Genomic DNA, 17578 nt, shown 5'->3' with positions numbered 1-17578 from the left:
TAAAGAAGTGAGTAATTTCATGTGTTTAAGCAAATCTGTACGTTAGTAATGCAGTGATAAAGAAGTGAGTGATTGTATATGTTTACAGTATGTTAGTGTTACAAAGTAAGTTAATAATGCAGTGATAAAGAAATGAGTCATTGTATCTGTTTACAGTATGTTACTTTTGCAAAGTAGATTAGTAATGCATCAATAAGGTAATGAGTGATTGTATCTGTTGACAGTATGTTAGTGTACGTAAGCAATGCAGTGATAAAGAAATGAGTGATAGTATCTATTTACAGTAAGTTAGTGTTACAAAGTACGTAAGACCTGGTGTCATAATTGTGATTCATCACCTGTTGTTATCACTGTGATTCATCACCTGCTGTCATAATTGTGATTCATCACCTGCTTACATAACTGAGGTTGACGGCCTGGTGTCATAACTGTGATTCGTGGTCTGCTGTATTCACTGTGAGTCATCACCTTGTGTCCCCACTGTGAGTCATCACCTGGTGTCCCCACTGTGATTCATCACCTGGTGTCTTCACTATGAGTCATCACCTGGTGTCCCCACTGTGAGTCATTATCTGGTGTCCCCACTGTGAGTCATCACCTGGTGTCCGCACTGTGAGTCATCACCTGGTGTCCCCACTGTGAGTCATCATCTGGTGTCCCCACTGTGAGTCATCACCTGGTATCCCCAAATGTTTCCGTTTTGGTTTGAATCAAATTCTACAAAGCATGTGTGGTTTTCCCAGTGTTGTTCTTTGTGCGGATCGATATTCATGGTGCTGTCAATAAGCTTAATATCCAGTTATGATATGTAATTGCCCAATTTATCTGCACGCAAACATTCCTCATAAATAACTAATGAGGGGCAGGACCTGCTCTCTGAGGAGATTTATATGAATCTGAAGTGTCAATGGCCCAAGAACTCGTCTGTGTTTCAGGACCCCTCGACAGTGGCCTGAGCCGTTCAGGTAGTCTGTGAATGGTGTACCTTCCCAGAATGAATCTTAAGTACTAGAGGCCCAGGAACTGGTCTGGGTACAGTGACCTGAGCTGTTAATATGGAACAGACTGTGAATAGTGTACCGACACAGTCTCGTCTACTGAACGTGAGGTACTGTTTTCTCTTAGTCAGACATGTCTGGAGGTAACGTGGACACAACATTGGACGTATATCCCTGGATGTAGGTTCCAGATGTTGTGTTCCGTCAACCACTGATGAACACTTCTCTCCGCGTGGCTATCTTCTTGTATTCACACGTCGACACTCGCCCTGCTGCGTGTATTTCTTTGCTCACGTCTTCAGAGATGTTGTTGCATATCGATGATCAAACTCGGTGTACGCCATTCCAGGAAACATGCTCATGGCATTCCAGAACGTTGTTTGTAAGCAATCTGTACCACCGTTATAAAATTTAATGTATAATGCATAAATAGATAGTGCTGTAACTATGCAATAAATCCTTAAGACAAATGACGACATTTCAGGCGAGGCGTCTTCACTAAATATGTGTTCTATAACATGATACACAACAGAGATTGTAATAGTGAGTGAGTGAGTGAGTATTTAACGTCACATGGGCAATATTTCCGCCATATTGTGACGAGACACTGTAATATGACACGCAACATGGGTCCTGGAACCAGAGATACACGATATATATTGTAAAATCACAAGTATTATGAGATGTAAAATATCACGAAGCAAGTGTCCCGTGACTTATCATAAACGTTAGAGCTCAGCATTTCCATCTAGTTGGGCGCAAGGTCTACACACACTACTGGTGTAGCGTGTGGTCCCCCGAGCTGGCGTTGTTCCAGACTCTTCAGTCGAGCTATATAAAAGCCGTTTAGCCAGCGGCGAGGCAGTTGCCTTCCTAGCTGCGTGTTGTTCTGTTGGAACAATGGAGCTATCAACAGTTGTATTCCTGAGTCTTGTACTGTGCGGTATGGGAGACGTACATGCTGGTGAGAGTTTGGAAATTCTGACTACACGTGTGAGGGTGGTTGAACAAGACCTTAGCCTGTGGAAATTTTCAAGTATGAAAACTGAGACTAAACTGATGAACAAGTTTAAGGTTTGGAAGGAGTCGCTGAAAGAAGAACTGACTTCAACATTCCTTCCTTCACTGATAGAACCTCTCGTCAAACAAGCGATTACAAACATCCTAACTGAAGATGATATTGGGCATCAGACCAACGGAAAAGTTCTCGAGGAAGTACACAGCTTAAAGGACAACGCGCAATACATAAAGACACGACTTCGAGCAATAACACAAGACTTAAGGCATGTTGAACGGGAAAGCGACACCTACAGAAAAAGAGTCAGAAAAGAACGTAGCGAGTTGACCAAAGACATCCGGGCTCTACAGATGCAGGTGAATCAGACAGTAGTTCGTGCAACCTCATATGCAAGGATGCTAAGGTCAGAACTCAATCAGACCATTGATGACGTGCTTGAGACAAACCAGACACTCGCTGGCCTCACACAGTACTTCAGGACGCTGAACACCAGTTGTGTGGTGACGGAGAGAGAAATGAAATCATACCGGGAGGGCTTGCAGGAAATGCGGAGCAACGTATCCACAGACATTCGGAGTTTAAACATTCAACTGAATCAGACCATTAGTGACCAGTTTGACACGAACCAGGCACTCTCTGGCCTCACACAGGACTTCAGGACGCTGAATACCAGTTTTTTGGGGATAAGGAAAGAGATCAAGGAGCTTTCAACCATGACGTATCGTGGAACGACAGAAGGTGAGACTTTTAGCAGAGATTTGTCGCTTAATTAACATTTTATTTTGATATGGCAACCGGAATATATGAGACTAACATTAATTTGTTTGGCAGCCTAGGGTTCACAGGGCAACGTAGGATTAGGTTGGCATGGCAGCAAAATGTTTAATTTACACGTGAACGTGGAGTTTGGGCATGAATAAATGAGCTTCATTTGATAACCTAGGGCTTACAATGCATGGAACGTTGGATTAGCATGTAACCTAGGGTTTCCAAGACATGTAAACGTTAGCCAGACTAGGGCTTACAAGGCATGTAAGCGTTTATTTGGCAGGTAAACACAACCTAGGGCTTACGAGGCATATTAACGTGGAGTTAGCAGGCATGACCCAGTGTACATAAGGGTTTACAGGACATATTAACGTGGAGTTAGCAGGCATGATCCAGTGTACATGAGAGCTTACAAGACATATTAAGGTTGTGATAGCAGGCATGACCCAGTGTACATGAAGGCTTACAAGGCTAGTTGGACTAGCAGGTAAAGCCAACCAAGAGCTTGCAAGGCATATTTACGTGAGTTAGCAGTCAAGACCCAGTGTATATAAGCCCTACAGAGAACGGTACTTTTACCTTCATCTCAGGCCTAACTGCTGGTGGTCACGTGACCAACGACAGATGTCTTTGAACACACGGTCAGTCGACAGACAGCTGAAGACAGCTGAAGACAGTCGACAGACAGGGGATTCTCGGCCGCAGGAACAAGAACAGAACTTACTGAGGACAGTAATTGTCAACGCTACATTATCGTCAGAAACGACCCCTAACTGTACCTTGTGATATGATACCCCAAAATAACGAGCAATCAATACTAAAAGATACATTTTATTTCTCTTCACTAATACTTCACACCATGTCTGATGTCTGTTTGAAAGCAAAGTAACACCAAACATCAAGATCAGCCAGTGTGTCGAGATCATTGACCACCCTGTATATCTTACCTCCACCCAGCTCGACAGCTGTTTCTCCAGTCTTACTAGTGTTATGCCTGGCATTATTTCTATTAGTAATTCCCCCGTATTTAACACTGAAGTGTACTGCCTGTAAAATTTGAGTTTCAACTCTGCCGTGGTCGCACTGATTTATCTCTGTATCTCTACATATTTGGGTGAAATTACTGATTCAGTTAGGAACTGGACATCAAATTAGACGACAAAAGTTTTACCCCTATTCTGAATATTTCAACTTGCCTCGAATACAATCGCCCAATCCCCACTTGACAAGAAGGCCTGGTGTTATCTGGTCAGAACCTTCAGGTCAAACCTGTCCAGCACAGCCCCGGGCAGTTAAACACAGCACGTTTATGTTTGAGATATTATGACCTGACAACTAAAAGCAATCTCAGTATGGCAGAAATCTGAACTTCATACTGAATGAAACCCTACACCAGATTATATCTTTTCTTGTCCGTGAATGCTAACACTTGCTCTGGCAGAACTTGGTTCAATATTACCCTTTAATGATTGACACCACACCTTCTGCAAGAGTGGGATGTTACCCTGGGGTGTCAGGCAGTGCAAGACTGCAAATTAGGTCTTTAAATTACTTCACTGAAAAAGAGCCTGATCGTAAAGGTATATTTGTCTGGAATCTGATGAAATAAATCACCAGGTTATTACTCATGGGTGATGCAATGACAAACGCTGTGTACAGACAGAAACCCATGGTTTACTTTCATTTATTTTCGGTCCACAATAATCATGACATGAAATTAACAGGCCACTGACTAACACCATGGTATTTGGAATAGGCGGACGACTTATGGCTACTGTATCTGAACATAAATGCACTATATATTGGTTATATTGCCACCGTTTGTAGAGGAGAAATTTAATCCTGGGGTCAGTATAACCACATAAGACATTTAGAGACCCTAAAGTAAAGAAAACAAGTCATTACTTCCTTGATCGATTTATACGTCGCAGATACATAGCGCATGTACACTCGCACATACATACAACGTACATGATAACTGTGGTGCACTCTTTCTTGGTATGTACTTCACACCTACACCCTTGATGCCGAGATCTTCACCTAAAAGAAATCAGATTCTAGTACTGTTTTGGTTCCGGGATTCGAACCCTTAGAGTCGGGCACCTAATCGCCAGCACACAAAGTCAGCCGCCTAGCCGTCTCAGCTACCGCGACGTGGATGTCGTTCTAGAATTTGTACTTTACTAACAAAGTGTAATCCCAAATATGACATACGTTACATATGACCACTTTCTAAATGGCATTGTGAAACATTTGAAACAAGCGCAGTCTTTCGAGCACAGTGTTCGTTTTCAAATCAATTAGCTTTCGTTTCATTTTATCGAGAGAGTTGGTATTGGTGGCAAAGACCTGCTGTAGTTTAATTCTAAAACGTAAGGGGAATGGGGGATCTTTTAGAATTTTTCTTCCCTTCACTAATCTGCTAGGTGCGCTGATCCGGACGGTCCAACCTTAACCTGACAGCGCATGTCGTATGCGCGATGTGTGTCGTACGTGTTACTATTACCAGGGATAATCTACAACTATATAGTCTCCCTGTTATTACATTTAGAGAAAGTTAACCATTGCAGCTTTCACCTTCACTGGTAACGTTCACGCTTGTGCATTGAGCGTATATCTTTTCCCTCTCACGATGATATATCAAGTGTATTCCGTGATTCTATGATACACTTGGGTTAGTCGTGACTGCTTACATTGCAAGAAAGAATGGCGAAATAGTAGTTCGAAGCGAGGCGGTGGAATCAGCTGATCATTTTCAAGTTATATTTGTCGTTTTTGCAATCGGTAATTTAAGTCTGGCACTAGACGTCTCAGTATCACATTTAAAAGTGCAGTGTATTTTCATTGTATATTTACTCAAATCGCTTTAGTATTACGGTCGATATGGCTGCATTCATGTAGCTCACTAAGGCGGGGAGCTGATATGCATGAAATGTGAAACACAGAAAGTCTTGTTATGTAAATTTCATGGGTTGTACAAGATGGGATAGAGATTTTTGACAACACAAATATTTAGCAGGTACAGAGAGAAGTGAGAAACAATGGTCAAGTAGTTGTAAAATAACAGTAACGCACGAATTATATCAATCATCGCCTACATGTAGCCAATTTTCAAATGCGATAAACATGGGCATAACTCAAATCAACTTTTTACGTCTGTAACCGTTTGTGATGCATGAAATATATAATCACTGTACGGATAAATAATGCATAAAAACACAGCAAAATTCTAAAATGACCGCGTTTTAATTATTAAAATTATTATTCCTGAATTACAGTTATAAATTACAATATTTTGATTTTACTAAGTTTCAATAGAAGAAAATAATATTAAAATATTAATTTATATAATATACTATTTCAGACTCAGAAGAAGTAAAACCACCGGTAGGTTAAGTACACATTCGAGGGCACTTTCCTAATTCTATTTTTTATTACACAACTAAACAATACATATATTCATATCGGTAATAAATTTCAATCTCTAATATAAATGGTACTGTTCATTGTTGTCAGCACCAAATAGTTTACATTTCCCTGTAGTTTCTACATACGTCTTGTCTTCACAATGAACAGATTATTATAATAGTCATGACAAAGCTCATTTTATTTTTGTAAATCTAGCTCTTCGTGTCTTGTTGCAATACACTGAGGTTTTGATGTCCTAACACAAATATATTAATAAAGTCAATATCCTTTCGCACTTTACATGATATCTGCACTGCAAAATGTTGTAATTCTGAGTTATTGTATGCTGGTGTATTTGTACTTTAATATTACATCACACATGCATGACTTTATTCAATCATTGTACATATTATCTTTTAACTTTCTAATAAAATAATTAAATGCATAAACATATCTTCATAGAATAATTGTGGGGTTAAATTCGAATCTATGTCATCTAAAACGTATATTTGACATTAAACCCCTTTTCTGATATTAAACTCAGAACCTAAAGATTTTTTAAGAACTGTTGAATAAAAAGCAGAATGCAAAGTATACAAATTTAGATAATATGTGGTCTGTCATGGGAAATATTTGTCAACTTAATGTTTCAAAAGAAGAAACACATGTGTAATGTAATTATATCATACAGATCTGCTTGGATGGTCGAAGTTATATGTTGTTCATAGAGACAATTCTCTGTAAATGACTTTTTATATCAATAGCTTTAAGTGGTGTTAAACTATGATGAGTGGTGTTTCGGATGCAACTGGCTCATTGCTTGGATAATAGCTGTATGGCATTTGCTTAAGTAATTCATATATGAAAATATACAGTAGTGTCAGAATTTAAAGCAAATGAGGAACTGCTGCTCAAAAAGTAATTTATAGATTTATAACTAACTGTTACATTCTATACGGAATTTCACCAATTGTCAGGGATGTGTAACAATCACAAATTGACGATGAAGACCTTCCAGGGATCGATTCAGTTCTAGTTGGTTGGAGTTGTATCTCCGATTTTTGCTTACATTGAGATCGGTATTAGGATGGGAACTATTTTCAAGATTTTAATGCGGCAATGTTTAAAGAATTACCGTTGCAAATAACTGAAGGATTGATAACATATACAAAGAATTTTCATAACTGCTTGGACTTGCAGTAAGTTGAACTAGCACTCCCTCGGGTTCTGTCGTAGGAAATACCGAGACAATATAACCGATTTTTCATGGCGTTTTCAGTCTTTATTTATATCGTGTCAATTCGCACTGCACTTGGAATTAAGCAAACGATGCTTTTCTCAAGTAAAAGTCAAAGCAAAACATGTGTCAGTTAATGGATTTTCGTCGAAAACGGTAGGCTTTTTTGTTCAGTGAAGGTGGCCAAGGCAACGCGTAAACGTGGTTCTGTCTGTACATGTAGCAGGTTGTCGCAGCGCACATTGAGTCGGTAACCAGACCAGAAGCGAGAAATTGGACCGTCGCTTATTTCATTTCAAAAGGAGAGTTGTTGTCAGAAAGTAATTATGTGACTTTCGAATTTCAAGCAGATAAGAAGCCTAACCCGTATTCGTTTCTTGACAGTTCGATAATTACATTCACCCGCCACAATCACCCGATTTCGTTTGTTTGATTTTCCTTGTAATTTTTCTTATATAACCCTTGCTACAAAAAGGTCGCCCATTCATTGATGCATTTGTAGCAGCTGACAATGAAATATACATCATGTATCTCAATATCGGCCTTCGCCAAATCCAAGATAGCGTATTTCTGAAAATATCTGGGTTCGTCGACAACGGCAGTAGTGATTTCATGAAAACCTGATGTCAGTGATCATTATTATGCTATTAACGGTAGTTAACGTGTTTTGATATTTCACAACAGAGCAAATAAAGCTGCGAATCGCGATTTTGTAGTGTGTAAAAGGACCATATTTACAATGAAGCCTATTTTGAAAGGTAATCTTACTTTAGCTTTGTCTGAGATAATATTGAATGGTATCACAAAACAGGAAATTACCCACAGAATTCACAACTGTTAGTTATATTTGTGCGCTTGATATATTTAGAATTTTATTGAAATTCAAAGTGAGGATTGAAGTGGAAGGACATATATGTCCCTGTGACATCCAGGGGGCTAGACTGAGCTGGGGAATGTCTGTCTACACGTAGCACAACACACATTATAACCAGCATGCACTATATCTAGGTATCTCTGTTTCACACCTAGACTGGGTTGTGGAAAAGCGTCTATACTGAGCGCATCAGGCTCAGAAAACCACAGTTAGTCTTTCAAGGTTATACTTAGGAGTATAAGCTCAATTCAAGTACCTCAATGTCCTCGTTTGACAGAGTGATCACAGCTATTTACACCGAAGTCTTTCAGGTCTACTAATATCCACATATGACCTATTTTGAAAGTGAACCTTTATATTTTTTAAACAAATAAATTAAGAATGAAGCAATACAAACAGTCGGTGAATTACAACTATTTAGGGAAGTAGCCGATATGCTAATATACAATTGTCCACGCCATGCCACAGGTAATGCAAACTGTATCATAAAACGAAAACAAAACTAGAGAGCAAACATGGGGCGATTGGAAATATTTCCCTATAGAGATGGTGTTCAGTCCAAGCAGGCGAGCGCCAAACGTTGTCGTGCTCCTAACCTAACACGTCACAATGACGTCATAGCTGGCAGCTGTGCTTCGTGGCGTCGCCAGTCAAAGCATTTCTCCAGTAGCAGTGAGATGTATCTCTCGTGTTATTGGTGGGTAAGTTCTCAGTTTATGATTTTAAATTGATTTATGGAATTAGATGAAATGTATATAGTATGACTGCTGTAATCAGCATGAATGTTGTAGGAACCAAGTGTTTGCTTCACACAATGTTTACACCCAGACCTATGTTTAGCCTGTCACCGATTGGGGACGATGGAAGGTCTGGGGAAGCATAACAACGCAGCGTTTCACCTAATTGTTATATTTAATCAAATTATGTACTCTCTTTTACCGTTATCCTTGACCTGATGGCATTTACATCCACATAGGAGACTTCATGAGAGTATCCTAAAGCTGTCCAGTCCAATATTTCATTTCAAATGCATTGTGTTTTTCACTCGGGACTGCTGCATTGCATTGAAATACATCCCCGCTGTAGCACACGGCCAAACATATCCTTGTGCATGTCTGCAACATTTTATCAAAACTTCAATGGAAGGTAGATTATGGAAGGGGAATCATGCTGTATTTTCGATATTTCTAATATTGAAACAAACGAAGAATGTCGGACAACCAAAATTTCGATCTTTACCACCACACACTGCCATGTGTTTGCACCCTTGTCAACATTGCTTCCATCGACCAGTATGGTTGTGTCAGCTGCAGTGTCCGCCTGGGTTAGCAGTTGTTTGAGAATTGCTCTGTCTGCCACTGTAACTCGATATTCTGATATTTTGTGAGAGTTTCACGGAGTTTGCCTGCCACAAATTACAACTGTGTTGCACAAACACCGAGTCAAGTTGCCCTATTGTCCTTCACACTGTTTGATAAACACTAGTGTTAATGTGCTTCACTTTAGAATTTACGGAGTTGCCTAAAATACCAGGTAACTAAACAGAGAGGGTAGGGTTAGGACATCAAGGAAAGGCGTTTTTTTTAATATTCCGGGCATGGTTACTGAATTCAAACTAAAACGGTAGTCATTCCATAAAGAGGAATTAAAAGTACTGTTGCAATTGTGTGTTTATCTATCAACAACAATGTGAAAATAACATATGCTTATATATGAAGTCCCTGTAGAATGTGCATCCCTAACCTACCATAGCCATGAGGGTGAACTGACTGTTTTGTTTACACCGTTCATGTTTATATATTTTTTTTTTTTTTAAAAAAAAGACACTTCAAACGTTTCAACAAAGAGGATCTCAACTGTTATCAAACAGTCAATGCGAAATGGACAGCTTAAAATTTACTAAATCAAGCTGCGAAAACATATTGAGGAAATGAAATATCCTTCAAACTAAACCATCTGTTATAACAGATAACAGATATAACAGATATAACAGATATATTTGGACTTCATCCTTACATAATACTGAAAGGCAAAAACATTTATGGAAAGCAGAACCTGAGGCCAGTTGTCATAGAACTATTTTTTGTACATGTATAGTTTTCTGATGAAAATATTCCCTGTTTCAGCTGCGGCTGACCCGAGCCCAAACAGCACGTTTCCACCAGCGCCAGTAACGACACAAGACCTACAGGGTAGGTGGGAAAACCCAGCAGGCAGGAAGTGCAGTTGTTATTTCTCCCTGTATTTACCACACTGATGTATATGCCCGTGGTGATATTGACTTGAGGGATGGATCTCACCCCGGTACCGATCGACGTTGTCAATCACAGAACTGTCAAAAATAATATTGGGAAGTATAAGTTTTTCTTGCTAGTAAGAATTATCTCAGTCAGTTAGAACGATATTTGATTAATACTTTTTCCCATAAGATATGTATTTAGAATTTAATCATACATAATAGTGAAAGGCAAACCATATCAGGAAAGGCGAAAACAGGCCAGCAGTAGAAATGCTTATGTGCGATGTATAGTGTTCTGAACATCATGTTCCCTGTTTCAGTCTCCACGACTGACGCGAGTGAGGATCTGACACCCAGCACGACGGTTCCACCATCGCCAGTGACGACACAAGACTCTGACACACACGGTAGGTTGGAAAACCCAGCAGCAACAGTTGTACTGGCACTATCACCTTGTAATGTTCAACAAACATCAACACTTTCAAGTCACAAAATAAAGCTACAACATCTGACTCTAACAGAAAGTTATGTATTAAACACTCCATCATTAATTCCAGAAACCACATGTTGACATTCCCGTCATGTTGGATTGTTGTCAGCCATGATGGAATTGTTTAAATGACGTAGCAATGTACGAGTCACGTATCAACATGATGTAAACATTGTAGATGTGAGACAAAGATGTCAGGTGTAGACAGTTTACTTTGTGTTACAGCGACTCCATCACCAGCAACAGGCCGCGACCTCTACGCCGCTAGCAGGCGCGGTGACCTGGAGACAGTGAAGCGGATCCTGGCCGAGGGTGACGTGGACATCAACTATAGAGGACCGTACAGCAGGACACCGGTGATGGCGGCAGCATACTATAGACACAGGGATGTGGTGGAGTTCCTGGTGGGTAGAGGCGCTGATGTGTCACTGGTGGACATGTGGGGTTACAACGTCCTTCACTTGGCCTGTATTAGAGGAGACCTGGAGACGGTGAAGCTGATACTGTCCATGAACGTGGTGGACATCAACGCCAGGAACAACTACGGGAAGACAGCGGCCGACTACGCGAGAGACTGGGGACGTCAGCGAATGTTGGATCTCCTGGTGTCACGTGGTGCACACTGAGTCAGTGTCGGTGTGGACAGAGACGATGTCGTTATTGACGCGGTGTGGTGTGTGCCGTTCACGTAGTCGTGGGTCACGATTCTGGTGATTTCCCTTTTTTCTTTTTTAATATAAATAAAAGTTGTTGAATGAATTGTCAGACATTTTGTCATGTTTTGTGTTTGGAACCTCGCATGATCAGGTAGGAAAATTGTAAACTGAGTGTAAACATAAACGGTAAGTGATTGTGCGTTAATGTCGCCCGTCTTAACGTAATTCTGTGTTAATTTTAATGATTCTGTTCTTAGAATATCGCGAATCATAAAACAGACAACAAAAAACCGTTTGTTTACATGTCGCTGCACTCTGTGACCTCAGACTGAGCCGAGGTTCACCCAACTGACTTGGCGCCATTTGTACATTGACAGTGACGTCACACTGCTGGTGACGTCACAAACATGCAGAGGTGCTCGGCAGTCTTCTCAGCCAGCAATAGCCTCGCACTGCCACACAACACAAGCAGTGTTACTCAAATATTGTTACTTAACAAAGGGAGACTGGAAATCTGTAGATGATTACTGCAGGATTTAACCAGTTCGGTGATACATGCACCCATTCTGCAGTGACTAAACTCACAATATACAAAATTAAACTGAAAACAATCACCACCCGAAACATCTCAGTTTTATTTATTCCTCGATGCCAGAAGGACAAATATATCTCTGCTTCTCAATCTAACGTACTGGTTTCAGGTGAAATACAATCATTGCTGAAATGACTGGCAGTAATTATGTACGTCGTAAATCTCGCCCTTTTGACATGTGACGAATTTGACATCCATCGTTTACTGTATGTATGCATGTAAATGTAAATATTCATTGGGTATTTATCCATTGAACTCAATTTTGAGAGAATGAGTGAGTTTCGTTTTGCACTCAGCAATATTTCAGCTATATGATGGCGGTCTGTAAATAATCGAGACTGGACCAGACAATCCAGTGATCAACAACATGACCATCGATCTGCACAATTGGGAACCGATGACATGTGTCAGCCAAGTCATGGAGCCTGACCACCCGACCCCGTTACTCGCCTCTTACGACAAGCATAGTCACCTTTTATGGCAAGCATGGGTTGCTAAATGCCTATTCTACCCCGGGACCTTCACGGGTCGAACTTTGAAAAACTTTGTTTTGAAAACAGCCAAATAGTGATCAGTGTCATGCCAATGATTATGCTGAAATCCCACCCATAAACATGCGATAAGCCTTTAAATCGTCTCGGTGGCAATCAAACAGAGACGTCGAAGTGTACTTTACGTTATACATGTGCATTTGATAGTGTGAGTGAGTGAGTAAGTTTAGATTTACGCCGCTTTTAGCAATATTCCAGCAACACCCTGGCGGGGGACACCAGAAATGGGTTTCACACATTGTACCCACGTGGGGAATCAAAGCCGGATCGTAGCAGCCGTCTATCATCCATCAAATCGGTCTCTTTGAATCCACCTTGACCAGCAACAACCTTGACTTCACCTGTCCTGCGGTGTTTCGCTGACGCTGTCTTGTAATCAGTCGCAAAGACATGTCACCTCTCATTCTGCCATTTTGTGGGCCATTTTACTGAATAGTCAACTCACACAGCACTACTCTTGAAACAATGTATTGGTAAATATGTACATGCATCCATTTCACCTGCAAGCACGAGCAAAACATGCACGTGCTTAATATTTTCTGAACCGGTGAGACGAATATGTAGGCCACTGAAAATTGTTATTCATTTGAATGGTTTCATTTACATCACGTTCAATCAGATGTTGCCTCAAATTTTACCACTATATATACAACAATGTTGACATACAACATCGCTACCCATGACAGACTTATATAAAATGACAAACACTCTGCCACCGGCACCCAGGATTTATTGAGGAATCATGCTTTGATTCAGGGGTAGTTTGTACATAAAGACGTAACGTAAAGTAATCAGAGACTGTGTGTTTATTGCAGCATAGAGTAATTAGAAAGGCCGGTGATTCCGCTGTCATTGCATCGTGACGGTGGACAGAAACATTGTCAATTTCGTAAGTCGGTGAATGTCTGACAATTTGAGAAAATGTTACACAGTGTGAAAACGTAAAAACGTGATTTTTCTGTGTTTGCATATCAAAACAAGCGCAGCCTTACCAGCACATTGTTCGTTTTCACATCAAGTATATTTCCTTTGGTAGCATCTCTACACTTGGTATTGCTGACAAGGACCATTTGGTATTGCATTCTAAAACACATGAATGACTTTATGGCGGTTTCATGACAGGCCTTTGTAAACACTATCCAATCTGTCGAAAGTTCACATCGGCGTTTGTACTTCTCTATTGTCCGCCGTCGTCGATATCTGCAGGTACCTTGCAGACTTGAAACAGGTGACAGTTGTGGCTCTTATACAGTACGTGAACCCGTGAAGATCCGGTTTAGAATCTGTCTTCAGCAACCCATGCTTGTGTAAAAGGCGACTAACGGGATCGAGTGATCATGTCCGCCGACTTGCTTGACACATGTCATCGTGTCCCAGTAACGTAAATCAGTTCTGATGTTATTGATCACTGGATTGTCTGTTCCAGGCCACAGACCGCTGCCATAGCTGGAATATAGACGAGTGTGGCTTTAATAACCAAACAAGCAAATCTGACTCAGTGATTAGTGTATTTTGTTCTGAGTTCGATGCTACGGATATTACTTTTTGGAAATCACGTCATGAAGTAGTAATTTCAGAGTATCAAAATGAACTGGAACTGCTGTACGAAGTTTGCATATCCAAAATATTCTGAATCACTGCTATCTAACTGAAGAAAATTAAATAGTTTTATATACATTTGTATCGTATTTACATAGCGGCAGTAATAACATCTTGGAAAATAGTCGTGGCAGAAATTCCACTTTTATGTGAAACTGAAGTCAATCTATCATGTTTGACAAACATAGAATAACAAAACGGTTCTGTTGTCTTTGATATCGTATCGACAATAGTAAGATTGGGCTTGTTAAAGCTGAAAAGCAACTTTTACGTACAAAACTGATTTGTCAGGGGGTTCTTGGAAAATCTGATGGCAAGCATTTTTCACACATCACGAATTTACGAAGTGAAGTTAAAATAGCTTCCAGGGTCCCACTCCTCAAAGCGATCGTTGCTCCACCACTGACCGTCAGTCTTAAGTTGAAATATGGAAGTCTTAGCGACTAGCAGGATCGGGTGATCAGGCCTGCTGGCTTGGTTGAGAGATGGTATCCCAGTTACGTAGATCGATGCTCATGCTGTTGAACACAGAATTGTCTGTGCCAGGCTCGTTTATTTACTGAACTCGGGCATACAACTAAAGTGTGGCTGAATTTGGCGTTAAACACAAAACAAACAAGAATTTCATTTCCTCATATTTTAAAAATACAACGACATAAATTGATTATCTGTTGTGACAGACTTGCGTGTATTTGTTGGTATCACCCTTTAAATATAGATCGCCTCCACGGTTTAGTGGATAGAGCGCCGGTCGGAGAGCGGAAGGTCGATGGTACGATCCACGCCCACGTCCTACCAAAACACGTTTAATGTATGGTACTTGTTGGTCCCTGCCTGGCGTTCGGCATTGATGGGTACAACAAGGACTGGTCAGCTCGGAGTCAGTATAACGTGTCTGAGTGGTGTATTCACTGTGGCATGGTATCTCAGTTGGCTTGCACTTAAGTCTGGGCGAGTACAAGCAGCCACATATGCACTCATGCAGCTAGCTACTTGCCAGCTAGCCCGTGGCAATTAGAAATCCAGTCGGACCAGTACAGCTTCACAGTCTTTGTCCCAAATGGCTGGTGAATTTTCATGGGGTCATTTTTACTACATCACTCTCTCCGACTTGATAAGGTGTTACACACTGTTACATCACTTTCTAGGATTATAGTCTATCATATATGTTCATCACACTAGTAGCTTAATGATGAAGCCCGTGTCATGCCGGCAATATCTTATTCACATCTCTTTTTGTAATGTTTAGTTTAATTTAGTTTCTGTATTCAAATTTTCGGCTAGTGAATAATTTGGGGCTAGTAACGGGTAGGCATGGCTAGACCGAGTGGCTAGCACATTTAGAAACTGTTTCCCTCACTGTCATATGAGCGAAATGTTCTTACATATAAAGTTAAGTCAAATCCCTTTTCACCTCATCTCAGCTGTCTTCAGATGTTTTCGTCTATAGAGCAATATTCATTCCACAACAAGCATAGTTCCTGTACAATTTGATCAGGTTTGTCACCACTATTCTCGTCTCTTGATTCTTCAGAACTTAGACATACCATCATAGCCTTCAAGCGAACTACACAGGCGTTGACGCCAATACCAGGGCCTTCGAAGCTCTCCTAGCGCTGGGATAGTCGTAATTTAAAGTTCATGTGTGGCTCTCACGACTTTGTCTTAGTGCTGGGATAGTCGTAATTTAAAGGTCGTGTGTGGCTCTTACGATTATATATCTTAGCGATGGGATAGTCGTAATTTAAAGTTCATGTGTGACTCTCACGACTATATATCTTAGGGATGGGATAGTCGTAATTTAAAGTTCATGTGTGGCTCTTACGACTATATATCTTAGTGCTGGGATAGTCGTAATTTAAAGTTCATGTGTGGCTCTTACGACTATATATCTTAGTGCTGGGATAGTCGTAATTTAAAGTTCATGTGTGGCTCTTACGACTATATATCTTAGTGCTGGGATAGTCGTAATTTAAAGTTCATGTGTGGCTCTTACGACTTTATATCTTAGCGATGGGATAGTCATAATTTAAAGTTCATGTGTGACTCTCACGACTATATATCTTAGTGCTGGGATAGTCGTAATTTAAAGTTCATGTGTGGCTCTTACGACTATATATCTTAGTGCTGGGATAGTCGTAATTTAAAGTTCATGTGTGGCTCTCACAACTATATATCTTAGTGCTGGGGACTTTATATCTTAGCGCTAAGAGGGCTTCGAAAATCTAGGCTGTGGACTTTGGACCTTGTGTTCACAAGGACTACACAATCACTGCCCGGCACTACTGGTATAGGGTATATCGCAATACACTTTTCAAAAGATACATGTTGAACTATTTTTTTCTGAGAACCAGTCTATTGGGTAAAGAGCACACATGGAGATTTTCTGATTATCTTTATTTTTTTAATTGAAATTGTTTGAATTGTGAGGTATTGCCAGCGTAGTGTTTATTGGTCGATAATTTATCCTGAAACATTTACAGAAATAACGATACATTAATAATAAATATAACAAAAATCATCAATGTGGAATAGTTCGAACTAGTAGTTGTAAACAGACTAAAAATTGGGTTCTCGAAAGCTCACGGTAATGGTGTTTTCGCTTCAGAATATCTGATACACTTTGTTTGCTTATCTTGTGTTTCTCAGCGAGATCTTTCTGTTTTGACCTCGATGACTCATCAATAAGTTAGATAATGGATAAAGGCGGTGGGCCTAGATATATAGGACAGTTAAGCTGCCTACGTTAAATAAGGGGAGGATATTCATATATTAACGGTGCTGGGATTGGGAAGGTAGTGTGTGGTGTGCGGATAACTGGGTGCGGTTGAGTGTCAGAGAATTAGGGGTTTTTTTAACGGTTGTATTGAGTATGGGTGATTGACGCTAGCTGCCTGCGAGGTACAAGATGGCGGTTGTGGAGCGGCGTGGGCTCATTTCTGGACTAGTTATATCTTGTGTAGGATGTTTTAATTTTGTAGGAATACGGATATTGCTTAAAAAATGTATGTGTGTGTGGTGGGTGGGGGTTGGGGGCGGGAGCGGGAGCGGGGGTATTGGGTTGTGGGATTAAGTAGAATGTCGTTATTGTATTTGGGTGAGATGCTGTTACGTAGCTGCAATATGTTTGTTTGTTGAGCTGTACATT

General features: G+C 40.5%; 1 protein-coding gene across 2 annotated transcripts in view; it reads left to right on the top strand.

Annotated features, from left to right (window-relative positions):
• The first annotated feature begins 1865 nt into the window (after positions 1-1865).
• LOC137260443 (uncharacterized) overlaps positions 1866-17578 on the top strand; it is a 217999-nt gene continuing 202286 nt past the window's right edge. Inside the window, exons 1-4 of one of the 2 annotated variants that reach the window (XM_067798100.1) lie at positions 1866-2754; positions 10430-10495; positions 10863-10949; positions 11258-11797. In XM_067798100.1, coding sequence (XP_067654201.1) covers positions 1899-2754; positions 10430-10495; positions 10863-10949; positions 11258-11658 — 1410 coding nt within the window. In that variant the 5' untranslated portion in view covers positions 1866-1898 and the 3' untranslated portion in view covers positions 11659-11797. Of the gene's footprint in view, positions 2755-10429; positions 10496-10862; positions 10950-11257; positions 11798-17578 lie in introns of those variants that run through there. The other variant, XM_067798101.1, reaches the window with a different exon arrangement.

Source organism: Haliotis asinina, chromosome 13 (genome assembly GCF_037392515.1).
Source record: "Haliotis asinina isolate JCU_RB_2024 chromosome 13, JCU_Hal_asi_v2, whole genome shotgun sequence".
Taxonomy (NCBI): Eukaryota; Metazoa; Mollusca; class Gastropoda; order Lepetellida; family Haliotidae; genus Haliotis; species Haliotis asinina.
The sequence above is the reverse complement of the archived record's forward strand: the minus strand, read 5'-3'. Positions and strand labels throughout refer to the sequence as shown.